The following is a 14,015-nucleotide window of genomic DNA, read 5'->3' on the forward strand; positions in this document are numbered from 1 at the left end:
TTTTTTTTTAAATGAAAACAACACCTTTAATATTTCTTGCGTCCGAAGCGCTTTTCTGGATTTACCTTCATCAGAAACGCTCAAAGCCAAACATTTGAAATCCCAAGATGAATAAGCGCCGAAACCGTTGAAGAGCTACAAGTCTAAAATACCTAAAATAAATAGCCAAATTCATCTAAAACTATCTTTGCCTGAGGGAGTTGAAACCTTCGTTTCTTAATGATTTCAAAAATTATAAACGGACAATTTTAGTAAACTTTAAGTTTGTTAAATCATGTCAGTACTGAGCTGACGATACCATCGGTGTGTGTGTGGGGGGGGGGGGGCTGATAGTTCACCAAGGAACTCCTTTTACGTCTAAAACTGTACCACTTTTAACTGTGAAGTTACTTCTAAGAGTTTAAACTAACACTAATGTTCATAACTGCCTCTACCTCGAATGAAGGGTTACCACATATTTCAGTATAAAAAATATGCACATGTGTATCTACTGGTAACATTCCAAAGTTCTGTGTGAGATGGAACACAGAGAGCATAACTGGGAACCAGTATGTAGACCAAATAAATTTTCTATGAATATTCTAGATCTCCCCAAAAAGCCGTGCTTTGAGAAACAGCTGTATTTACAAAGTAAAACATATACAAACATTTATCTAAATAGAAAACACTCTCTTAAATCAGTTTTTCTCCCATTAATACTCATTTATCAGAATTATATCCTTAAAGAATTCACTGTGTATACTCTAAGTTTTTCTTTACTGTAAATTTTATACCCCTTCCCCTGTTTCAATTTTTCAAAGAATTGGAAAACATGACTTTAATTATTGCCAGATTTCCCTATTTGCATATGTTCTAATATAAAATGCCTAGAACCGGTTTAAAACTGTTTTTATAACATATTGAAAGCATATCAGAATACTATAAATGTAATGTTTAGCAGTCAATCATTACAACATTCAAGATAATATAAAGTATCCAATCTTGCCTCTGTCTCCAGTCAAAATGTTACTGTATGCCTATTTGTCAATTAAAATTCACTTTTTCTGCCTAAAACGGTCAATTTAGAATTCTTGTCACAACAGTATCATTTGTAACTATATATATGACACAATTTAGCTAATATATATATTGGAAGTGTCCATACAAAGCCATATTTGCAGAAGTTTTATGTATGCAGATACCAGTCTGAGATATAAATTCACTTAAAATGTTATTAAGATGACTGCTAACATCTGATTTTTACATAACTTCCATGACAAATTTAGTAAAGTTTGTTAAATCATGTCAGTACTGACTACTGAGGTGATGAGACCCTCGCTGATGATATGCACATAGACGAAGGTGAGCGACGGAGGCTCTTTAGAGCATTTAGTTTGATAGCTCAACACGAACACCACAGTCAAATTGGATTGTCTCAGGTGATCTGAAAAAGACAGTAAAAATCTAACAAATATGAAGTATACGTCTTGTTGCACTTGGTATGTACATTTTCAGTGTAAAGCTTCTACGATAATGTCAAAATTTAGGTAAGTCAGCTACGACAGGTGAGGCATATATATTCCATAGCGATTAACAAGCTTTTAATGGAACCAATTCACTATCGGACTGATGATTTTGATATTATCAGTATAACCCTTTGTTTAATAACTTCCTTTTTAAACATCAAACATGTTACTTACCATGTTGCTTGTGCCAAACAAATTATTTTTTTTATAGTCTAGAAAACATTTTCATCATAGCTTAACTTGTATTAAACTGATATTTTAAGGGGGCAATAACCCTTCAAAATTGTTCTATCCAACGAATCCTTTGTTTTATTTACATACTTATAGTAGACGTCTGCGGTTATTTCATCAAGCGCCAAAAAATATTTTCCATTCAAATACTATACGAGTACGATCTTTTTTCTATTGTTTTAATGATACCCACCCTCCTTAAATGCCTCAAGTTACTTTACCTGTCTTATTCGGACTCGTAATGGGACTCGGGTAAGTGGCATACACAAACAGTAGATTTCTAACATCTGGTTAACTTTTTATAACAAACAACATTTAAAGTGAGGTATTTATTGAACAATTAATGCAAATGAAATCGCCATTCCTTGTATTGTTGAAATATTAGACGATTGTCAAGTCATATGAAACGAGTGACTGGTGAAAAATAAAGTTAATTCAATTCATGAACCAATGCAACATACCTCATAAACCTAGTCTTTTATGTACGATTTTTATCATAGTTAACTCATCCATTTCGTACAATCGTCAAAACAATATTTCATTCGGTCAGTATTGTTTTAAAAATATGGCAGCTAACTTAAGCCAACGATTATTTATGTCACTTTTGTAAACATTCAATAAAAAAGCATGGTTATTTATGTAAGCACATATATAAAATGTCAGCGAATTGTTGTCGGGGAAGCCAACAATAAAAAATGCACATTTCTTTTCAAATTTGGACAAATCATAGAATTTTCTTTAGGACATACATTTTATAATAAAAACTAGCCATTTAGTTAAAAACAAATATATATCATGTTTTTTTTAATTTGAATATTCCTAGGATTTTAAATGCTTGGCTCACAAAATGTCAATTCAAATATGTTTCCTTATGCTTATAGATAGCATATATATATTATTCAATAGAAAAATCCTTTAATATTCAATTAGACGGTGGTAATCTTTTTCTTTCGTGCCAATCATGAGTATATAGATCGACCACTTATACTAGTATCAGACTCTTGATAAAAGTATCTGTTTAAGCAGATTGCATTTTTATTTGGAATCAAATGCATGATACTCAATATTACTGTATTTATTGCAGTTCAAGATTACACGATACAAATATTCATTTGCAAATTATCTATCAATTTACATTCAAATAATTCAACGAAGGAAATTGACACAGGAAATTATAATCGCCTTTTCTCTGTGAGTTTAAGTCTTAGGTTGTTAACATCATTTGATGTATCTTCACCTGCTACAGTAGGTTGTCAGCTTTCATTTATTGTAAATGTTTCTTTTAACAAAATCAAATTAAAATTTTCAATATGTTTTATTAGGTTGTGAAAAGGGGCAAAATTTAAAATAGAAAAAAGACTTTTTAAAAATTGCCTGAATTAACTTTTCTTTTCGGGGACTAAATATGATAAGATGACAAAAAATTTCAAACTTTTATGCCACTACCTGTTATAATCAATCGTCAAATAATCCTGTGTATTTAACATTTTAACTATAAATCATTCTTTTTTACTTTCAGCTGGTCCAAAGAAAGTTTCATTAGATCCGATCAACGACATATACACCGTGAATGAATCAAAGGGTATAAGTAAGATTAAATGTTTGGCAACATGTAGACCTGACTGTAATTATACATGGACTGGAACGACAGGTTTTGCAAAATATCAGTCGTATCTTCAGTTTGTCTCAATAAATCGAAATCAGAGTGGAATATATGTGTGTACTGCAAATAATGACTATGGAGAAAATACGTCCAAAAATATTGAAATAACAGTTCACTGTGAGTATTCATAAATTATAGAATAAAAAATGTTATTATTTAAGGAATGACTGTAATATTTTATCTGTCTATGAAGAAATAACATCACAAATGTGGTGCACACTGAATACCCAGTATAGCGGATTATTTTGAAGTGTAAACCACATTTTTCATGTTATTTCGAACAGACCGAAAAAAATATTACAGTCATCTCTTATAATTTAATTCTAAATTCAATTTTAAACCGGAGTAAACCAAGAAAAAACCTTAATGACGTTACGGTCACATGCTAAAATTATGTCTATGAGCTGATAAACAAAATAACGTCAGACAATCAGAAGACGCGTTACATCCAAAATTAAATTATTTGGTTGATAAATACCTTGTAAAGATCTGAACAGGACATAAATTGCGATATATCTGCGATAACTTTGTTAACTACTTTTTCAATCAGATACTTATCAAGCAACATTAGTTTTCAGTCAGTTGTTTGTGTATGTATAAGGACGATTTCACACTTCGTCAACATTAACTTCTTTACTGGCAACCGATTCAAAATAGTTTGAGGACCCGATTTCTACCTTGGCTAAATTAGTTCCAATTATAGACAATCCAGATTTTTATCTGAATTCATCACACATCATTATCACAATTTTAAGAGAATAAGACACAGAAAAAAGCAAGGGAAATTAAAAAAAAAAAGGACATGGTTGAAACCCTCTATCTATACATGGGGGTTGAAAAATATTAGTGTTTTGCAAAATTCAGCTATTTTTGAACTTCTACATTATAAATTCATTATGATACAGAAGAGCAAAAGCGTGATAATACTTTTTAATGTTTTAAAGAAGAAGAATACACTATCTGACATGTTGCTTGTGTATTAAGGAGCATTAATAGCACGTCAACGTTGTTTATACTGTAAATAAGAATATGAACTAAGTAAACAGTTGCATGAAATTGCCGAAAAGTTGCCCCTAGCTTTCAGATTATAGTATAACTTTTACGCCTTTCTTTAACGTTTATTTCGAGCATTACGTAGAGTGTATCTGCTTGGGACGTTTAATCTTTTTCATAGGATATTTGCGCTTTTTTTTATGGGCATTGCTCTTCCATTCAGATGACATTTGCACTTTTAAATATGGACATTAGCGCTTTTACTGAGGTTTCCTTATGGTTCAAAGTTAAATAGTCATTTCATGGCACATTTGTGTTTGAAAGTAATTTGATTGCACATTGATATAGTTATACATGTTATAAATTCCCAAAGGTAAACATTATGAAGAAATCATAGGCACGCATAGTTATAACAGGTCAGTCTTCACCTGATATCGGATGCACAAATAATGAACAAGTTTGCATTTGTCTTGACTGGCATTTTGCCCTCATTTCAAATATTACATATTCTTGTCTCTATTTCTCAATTATTTATTGAGATGTCTGTTCATCAATATATCGAATTAAAATGTAATTATAAACCGACTGTCGTTCAGTCTCCAAAATCCATCGTGGCATATACATTTTATTCCTGTACTTGTCTTTATAATCTTATACTCTTATGTTTAAGACTGTCAATGTGAACTAGCTAACGAAAAAATACAGTGTTGCATGTATTACGTAACTCATTAAACTCATTAAAAAGCGCAAATGTCCAGTCAATTTACTACAGGTGTATCATACTTTAAAGCACTATTTATGTCTATAGCGTTGTGGGCGCAAATGTCCTAAAGTGTTACAGGTATATATCATTAAACACTCCTTACTTCTAACATGTCTTCCTTTTTACATTGACAATAAATATCAAAAAATGATAACATTCGATAGCTAATTGAACCAGGTTTAATCCACCATTTTCTACATTTGAAAATGCCTGTACAAAGTCAGGAATATGACAGTTCTTGTCTATTCGTTTTTGATGCGTTTTGTTATTTGATTTTGCCATGTGATTATGGACTTTCCGAATTGATTTTCCTCTGAGTTCAGTATTTTTGTGATTTTACTTTTTTCCATCACAAGCTGCAAATATTTGTGATCAGTTATTAGTCTCTTTATGTGAACTGTAGTGTATGACATTTGTTTTGAAAATAATTTTCGATAAACTTCAATAAGAGCGTAGTAAACAATTTTTTCACAATATAATTTTCTCCTTTAAAATTATACAAATGAGTATGACATACGTCTGTCCATAATCTAAACTTGCGTTTTCTTTACATTTTGTATTGTTGTTCAGATCCACCAGATGTTTCTGTAGATCACACCTTTACCGACGATGATGAAAGTGAAGTATCATTTGTTTGTAATGCGTCAGGCATTCCATCCACCTATGCCTACTCTGGATGGACACAAACATTCGATGGCCATGTCATTAGAAACTCTAGTGCTTTATCATATTTCACTAACGATGATAAAAAGACGTTATCTTTGAGTCGACTGTTCTACCAAGACGCTGGAAGTTATACATGTTATGTTGACAATGGTGTTCCGGATAGAAATGATCAAGTTTTGCAGTTCGGTCAAGAGCAATTATATGTGAAAGGTTAGTTTGTTTTTTTATCATCGCGGGTTTCACATAATTACATATATTTTTAGATTAAATGTGTATGGTTGAATATAATTATATATGCATTGATGGTAGACAATATTGTTTTAAGTTACAGTTCAAACGTTTGAAGCTAAAATGTTTAATTACTGATTCCAATATTTTTTATCTAATTGAATCATACTAACGCATTATGGTTCGATTCTATAAAGTATAAAGTGATTTCCAAAGTTGTACTTAATGAAAAGATCAATCACGAAATGTTTCGTCTTTCACTAGTAAGTTATTTCAAATAAGTCTTCACTTTTTATTTCCAAATTACATAGATAAATTTTTTTATGGATAAAATGTGGTTCTGACATCTTTGGTTCCGTTTACTTCCAAATGCTTTTAGCTGGTTCATAATCTGCACTTCTGGTAGATATTGTCAATTTTCAAAAAAAATTATTATTTATATGCAATCTCCAATTTTTGTCAACATTTGGACAATAGGTTTGCGAACAAAAAATAGGCGAAGGACGATACGGTTCTTTGATATACGTGTCCATTATGTTTTCATTATGTGATTCCCTATTTTTATATCACCTACCCCAATTCCATTTTGATTTTGAAATAGAAATATTGCCATTTTTTTTCTTCATCAATCCTGGTATAAATGATGAGTTTATTTACAACCACTGGGTCGATGCCACTGCTGAATATTTTCAAACTCAGGAATATATTACCTTAGATGTGTTTGGCAAATCTTTTAGGAATTGTTGATCCTCAATGCTCTTCAACTTCGTACTTTATATGGCCTTTTTGAGAGAAAAAAATATTCGACCGTCACTGATGAGTCTCTTGTAGATGAAACGTGTGTTTGACGCAAATTTTCAATCCTGGTATATATGATGATACAAAAAAGATTTGGTATGAGTATACTGACAGTAAAACCTTTACATAAGATAGAGTGCGCATACTTTTCATTTTAGTTGTTGAGTTTTGAATGTTTTCAGCATTTTTTATTTCTCATATTATTATAAAATGTCACTTCATCTTCTTTGTAGAAATCAATGTAATACTTTGTATACAGTTATGTCATATAGTCTTGCGTTTGTAACAATTTAAAACTTGTTGTACTTTTATAGTTTCTTTTATTAAATATATGTACCTATACCAGCAGTTCATGCTCTTACAGGTTCTAACAGCTCATCATCTATATTTGTTCCTAGGGAAAATCTCTTTTAACGCTTTCGAAATCATCAATAAATGGCGGGTCTATCACAAATTAAACAAAATTCATATTGACACGTAGATCGGTGCTGCAAGAAAACTCTTAAGTGTACGAAACCAAAAATAAGTATGTATAAGTATAATAAAGACGATTTGAGCAAGCTACATAATATGAGACTTCCAACCAAAAAGATTGCCATCGTGTCACGTCTACCACCAAGGGCATCATCATTCAAACTCCATGTTCTGAAAGCTGGCAAACAAATACATGGCGTCATAACAAACAAATACGGCAGTAGGTTTACCCAAGTATGTGTACGGATGTGAAAAGTGGTTTTAATACGTCATACTTTCTTCAGGATTTGTTAAATTTGTTCTTGTGAAGTAAAAATATATGCATTAGGGAACTTGTACAAGTACTGACATCATTGTAAGCCTCTGTTACACAGAATTATGTCAGTAACAGCGAAGTATCAGGAATTGTTCAAATAAAGCAAAAGCTTCACAAACTCAGTTTTAAAATATGAATTTCGACCGTCTTATATCATGTTATATTGTTTAAAATTACAAAAAAGAAATTTGCATTATTTGTTATAAATTAGATTTATTTGGTTTAAAGAAATAGATTATTCACAGAAACTCCTCCAAAAAAACATATATAGGTTAAACCGAACTGTATCCCGCAAATTCATATTAGTTGATAAATATCTATATATATATATATATATATAAGTACGTCTGAGTCAGTGACAACCCTACAACAGATGTATCCATCGGATCGCCATCAATGATGGTGATACATGGCTGTGTACATAATGTATATACAACTCGTCTAAACATCAACCCAACAATGTTAGATCTGTAAATTTGCTTTCGCAAATTTTTGGTTCTTCCCTCGCCGGGATTCGAACCCATGCTACTGTGATATCGTGACACCAAATCGCCTGCACTGCAGCCGTCCCGCTAGACCACACGACCACCTGGGCTCTCAAAAAAGAGCTTTCGGTGGGCATGTGTTACCTTTCCACGTCAGTTTTAATCTAGCGGCGTACTACAGTACATGATATATAAGGCATGAAGATGTTATTGTTACAGATCAGCTAATCTGTAACAATAACATCTTCATGCCTTATATATCATGTACTGTAGTACGCCGCTAGATTAAAACTGACGTGGAAAGGTAACACATGCCCACCGAAAGCTCTTTTTTGAGAGCCCAGGTGGTCGTGTGGTCTAGCGGGACGGCTGCAGTGCAGGCGATTTGGTGTCACGATATCACAGTAGCATGGGTTCGAATCCCGGCGAGGGAAGAACCAAAAATTTGCGAAAGCAAATTTACAGATCTAACATTGTTGGGTTGATGTTTAGACGAGTTGTATATATATATATATATATATATATATATATATATATATATATATATATACATCTAAGTTTTGAATACTGGTAAGAAATTAATGCTTGCATTTTTAACTGGAAACCTTTTGACTGCACAAATGCGAGTGAAAATAAATGCAGTCGTTACAAAAAATACGCTAAGAAATTAAAGTGTTTATTCCAAATGTCTAAATAAAGGTCACCGTGGGACCTATCTTTAGTTTGTAAATCACCGCATTCACATTTTGTATCTGGGGTCTGTTTCACAACAAATGTTACAACTAAAGCTGGTCGTAAGTCATGAATAGTTCAGTTTACTCACGATTAATCTTGAATTCCTTTTTTTCTGAAACCAACTTCTGTATCTGAAGTTTGGTAAACCTTAGTTTTGCACCTATATATGTCGCGGGCAGTATTCCATTATGATTGGATCCATGACCATCCCCTATTATATGATGTGCATGTATATGCATACTTAGTTTGGAAAACCCAGCTTCAACGGTTCAAAAGATGTCGACCGGAAACAAAACAGACAAGCACGAATCAAACAATGTTTTAAAACTTGACGGCTCGATCAAATGTCAATGACAATGTCAAAATGAACTCATTTAATTTATGAAGAACCACGTGTCATCTCATAATAAATATCTGAACTAATTTTTTTTTTCATCAGTTCTATAGTTCAAAGCAATGCATTTTATATATTTGAAATCATTGGCTTTTGGATGAACTGTATAAGTTACCTGATTTAATTCGACACGGGCCGCAAACAATTCATGACTGAAGGACGGACAGACTTAAAATGCGATGCATTTATCCTCTTCAACATTACTTGTGGTTGTATTAAACATGTACGATAGTGATTTCCGATCTTGACACGGTTTGATGTCTGTTTACAAACAGCAGACTATTGTCACTGTTAATGTGCCAAAGACGTCTACTTTTTACTCTCTTTATTGCGTTGTTTTCTCTCCCTTCTACTCGTCCAACTTACAAATATTTCATTTCTTTTTTAATTTGCATGGCACACCATCAGTTCTAGTAAATATTAACACATGTAATATCAAATATTTGTTATTATACGTCTTTTTTGTAGAAAGTACCGTTTTATCTATAGCAGAGTGAAATTGTCAAAATGACGTCAATTATCGCCAAACCATGAACGATATGCAACTAAGAATTAGAGAGACGTTATCTTGGTGTTGTGTGAAGTAAAATTTGAATTAACGTTATCACCAGCTGCTTCAAATATGACAATAATACTACAAAAGTGTTATTCCTTTTTTTTTATGAATTACCTTTGACCCCATGTTGACATGGCTGATGACGTGAAAAATATCCAGATGATATTAAGCTGTTCATTATAAAAAAAATATTAACATCACTTTTGAAGGGATTGACAAACGCAGCTGTTTTTTGCGTTAGGAACCAAATTATGGTTCTTGTCATATCTTCTCCTTTCTAGGTTATTTCTCAAAAAGATTTTTTTCAACCAATACTGTGTTTTTTAATGCCTAGATACTGCTTGTATGCCAAAATTAAAAAATCTTACTAATGATATAAAATAAAGCTGTCTTCATGTGTTTATCATAATGTGTTTTCATCAAAATATGGAATTAAATCGTTGCAGGTAGTCCAGTATTGTTAACAGACTTACCTCCAGATGATACCTTTTCAACAAAGAGAGGAGGAAATATTACAGTTGTTTTGAGGTTTTTTACTTTTCCTGACAAAATTGAAGCACATTGGTATAACGCTTCGTCTGAATCGTCTGTCGAAGAAAATATAAACAATGGGATAACAACTTCAATTCAGAGAACAAACATCGAAACAAAATTCTACGAAACCACAGTAACTGTTAGCAACTACGCATATGAAGCAGTTCTAGATGTGTCAGATTTGACAGAGCAGATTGAAGGAACTTACATACTTATTGTTCGAAATGGGTTCAAAGATAAAAACATTTCAATAAATGTAGTAATATCGAGTGAGTAAGACTTACTAACAGAAGATCTTCTCATTCTGTTAAACAATAATAATTTGTATACACATCCATGAAAAATTAGAATTTAGGCTTAGAAATTTAATGAACGTTGTCATAAACCTTTCCTCGAACCTACATCAATAAACAAAAAATTATAGATTTAATCCTGGTATCTATGATGCGTTTAGTTTATAGATATTTTATGTTAGAATGAACGCATGATTATATTTTCATAATTTAAAAATCATAATAAATATACGCTTCCGACAATTTCCTATTCTTATGATCTCCTAACTGAAAGACAAATTGAAAGAGTTGGCATTGCTTTGATATAAAGATGTTTTATGTTATAATGAAAACATGTATACTTTCCAGCGCCTCATACAAAATGTACTTCGGTCAACGCTTTTACACCCCATTGAAGTTACAAAAATAAGCATTCAATTCTCAAATACAAACCTTTATTGTGTTACATCTAATTTATGTTAGTTAGTATGAATACATAGGCAGAAAGATTCGTATCACATAAATGACTTTTACACTACGCAATTTATCATGAATGCAGTTGTTTCTTTACAAACAGGTAAACCTGATGATCCAAGTGAACTAAATGTTACAGATATACTGTCTACTGAGTTGACAGTTTTGTGGAATCGTGGGTATAGTGGTGGACATAGTCAAGTGTTCAACGTTTCAGTTTTTGATGGTAATGGGAAGCGCATTACAAAGAAGATTGACGATAGTTACACCGTACAGAAACAAGAATGTAAAATAACTGGCTTAAAGCCATCAACAGAATACTCTATTAGACTTTTCGCAGAGAACATAATTGGCAAAAGTAATGTTATCGAAATGAGTACGACTATAGAAACAAAAGCAGCAGGTAATACTGGATTTTATTTTTCCTTGACGTTTACGTTATTGACAAGATCCTCTTTCGGTTCAATTACGAAACTGGTGTTTCTGTTTCATAGGGGAATAAAGTATCTTATTCATAGCCTTATTGCTTGTGTTTTTTTTTTTATTACATTCTGCAATATAAACCATTTACTTTAAATACATTTATTTCGTATTAATATAAATAAAGTAGTAGACATGCATTTAAACTTATAAAGTCAAAACTATACAATATTCCTGCGTGCCCTGAGCATATCTTTCTTTACAATTAAGATTATACTGGTTAATACATTTCCTGAATTTGAAGAGTTATTGTGAGACTGCCTATTCTAGAGGTGGCGTGAATCAGATGTGGATACTTAAAAATTCCAAATATCTTTTAGAGTACATACAATCTAACTCTCTTTCATCTTGTAACAGTATTAAAACATTTGACTTTTCTACTCTTTACACAAGTATTCCACATTCCAAACTAAAAGACAAATAGAAGGGTTGGTATTGCTTTGCTTCATAAAAAAGAATGGCCAACGTAGATACAAGTATCTTGTCTTAGGAAGGAATAAATTCTACTTTGCAAAGGACCACTCTGATTCAAACAAAAAATTCTCTGAAACTAATATTATCAAGATGCTAGATTTCTTGATTGACAACATATTTGTTACTTTCGAAGGACGTGTTTTTCAACAGACTGTCGGAATTCCAATGGGAACAAACTGTGCCCCTCTACTACCCGACTTATTTCTTTATTACTTTGAGGCTGACTTCATACAGGAATTTCTTAGGAAGAAAGATAAGAAGTTAGCAATATCCTTTAACTCTACTTTCCGCTATATAGATGATGTTCTTTCACTAAATAATTCTAAATTTGGTGACTACGTGGAACGGATTGATCCCATTGAATTAGAGATAAAGGATACTACAGATACAGTCAAGTCGGCTTCATATCTTGACTTACATCTAGAAATTGACAATGAGGGTCGATTGAAAACAAAACTTTACGACAAAAGAGATGATTTCAGCTTTCCTATTGTGAACTTTCTATTCCTAAGAAGCAACATTCCAGCAGCACCTGCATACGGGGTATATATCTCCTAATTGATACGATATTCCCGTGCTTGCATTTCCTATCATGATTTTCTTGATAGAGGGTTGCTGCTCACAAGGAAGCTATTAAACCAAGAGTTCCAAATGGTGAAGTTGAAATCATCCCTTCGCAAATTTTACGGACACCATCACGAGTTGGTTGACCGTTATGGAATAACCGTTTCAAAAATGATATCGGATATGTTCCTTACGTCGTAACTACAATCCCCTTCCCTTTCGAATGTGACCTACCGAAATAGATTATTTACCGGATTTGTTATCACATAAGCAACACGACGGGTGCCGCATGTGGAGCAGGATCTGCTTACCCTTCCGGAGCACCTGAGATCACCCCTAGTGTTTGACTGTCCCTTTGGTATCTTTCGTCCCTCTTTTGTACCAAGTCAGGAATATGACAGTTGTTGTTCATTCGTTTGATGTGTTTTATCCTTTTTGCAATATGATTAGGAACTTTCCGTTTCGAATTTTCCTCGGAGTTCAGTATTTTTGTGATTTTACTTTTTGCAGAAGTTTGTTAGTTCGTATTTAAGCAATCAGCAAAATATGTCGTACTGTTTCCACTTTATTATGGTTTTTTTTTTCGCACAAAGAATTTTTAACAATAATTCTACTGTGATATTATGTCTTTCAGCTTTATTTTGATGCCATAATTTCCCAAATAACTCACTTTTCTTCCAAGCTACCACAACTCATCCGAATGTTTACGTGAAACATGTGTATATCTTCCCGGTCTTTCTGTGTGGACATGAATTAGTAAAATTACAAATGCAATAACTTTGCTGATTCCTAGAATGTCCTACCACCGAGTTGGTCTTCTATCGAAAATTAATTACTCCATAGAAGTCTCGTTAATATAAAAACCATCTCTCCGAAAACTGTTCCGTAGTAAGGTTTTGGAATTATGAACTATTTTCGTTTCTTCTGGTTATGTGCTGAACAGTTGTCTTTGGTAGCTGGTGTTTTTCTTTGATATGATAAACTTCAGTCTTGACTTTTTGTTTTTGTTTGAGTGCTTTTGCTATACTATAAGAATAAGAATAAGAATATTCTATTTCCAATTAAAGGGTCCTATAAAGAGCTTTTATGACATTACATAAGATAAGACATAAATAGGAGACATATAAGAAAACAACATTGTTTTTTACTATTAAAAAAGCTAAAAAAAAGTCAGAACTGAACCAGATAATACAATTTACATCTTTAAAATAGACCGTTTAAAATCATATACCACTCAAAATATGTATAGTTTTGGCTAATTTGCATTTATTATTTTTGAACTTCTCATTATCTCTAGATTTTTAGATAGATACCTTCATAAACATTTATACACATTTAAATTTTCTAGTGCAAATAGCAATAAAAACTATAAATATGAAGATATCTTGTTTTACTGTATCTTAACTATAT

At 32.3% G+C, this 14,015-nt stretch overlaps 1 protein-coding gene across 1 annotated transcript in view; it reads left to right on the top strand.

The window, feature by feature from the left end:
• LOC143078589 (synaptogenesis protein syg-2-like) overlaps nucleotides 1-13,250 on the top strand; it is a 37,304-nt gene extending 24,054 nt beyond the window's left edge. Inside the window, exons 5-9 of the mRNA XM_076253446.1 lie at nucleotides 3,256-3,516; nucleotides 5,726-6,031; nucleotides 10,254-10,610; nucleotides 11,191-11,490; nucleotides 13,240-13,250. Of these exons, the coding sequence (XP_076109561.1) occupies nucleotides 3,256-3,516; nucleotides 5,726-6,031; nucleotides 10,254-10,610; nucleotides 11,191-11,490; nucleotides 13,240-13,250 (1,235 nt within the window). The remainder of the gene's footprint in view (nucleotides 1-3,255; nucleotides 3,517-5,725; nucleotides 6,032-10,253; nucleotides 10,611-11,190; nucleotides 11,491-13,239) is intronic.
• Nucleotides 13,251-14,015: the final 765 nt, after the last annotated feature.

The sequence above is a fragment of the Mytilus galloprovincialis genome, chromosome 6 (genome assembly GCF_965363235.1).
Source record: "Mytilus galloprovincialis chromosome 6, xbMytGall1.hap1.1, whole genome shotgun sequence".
Taxonomy (NCBI): Eukaryota; Metazoa; Mollusca; class Bivalvia; order Mytilida; family Mytilidae; genus Mytilus; species Mytilus galloprovincialis.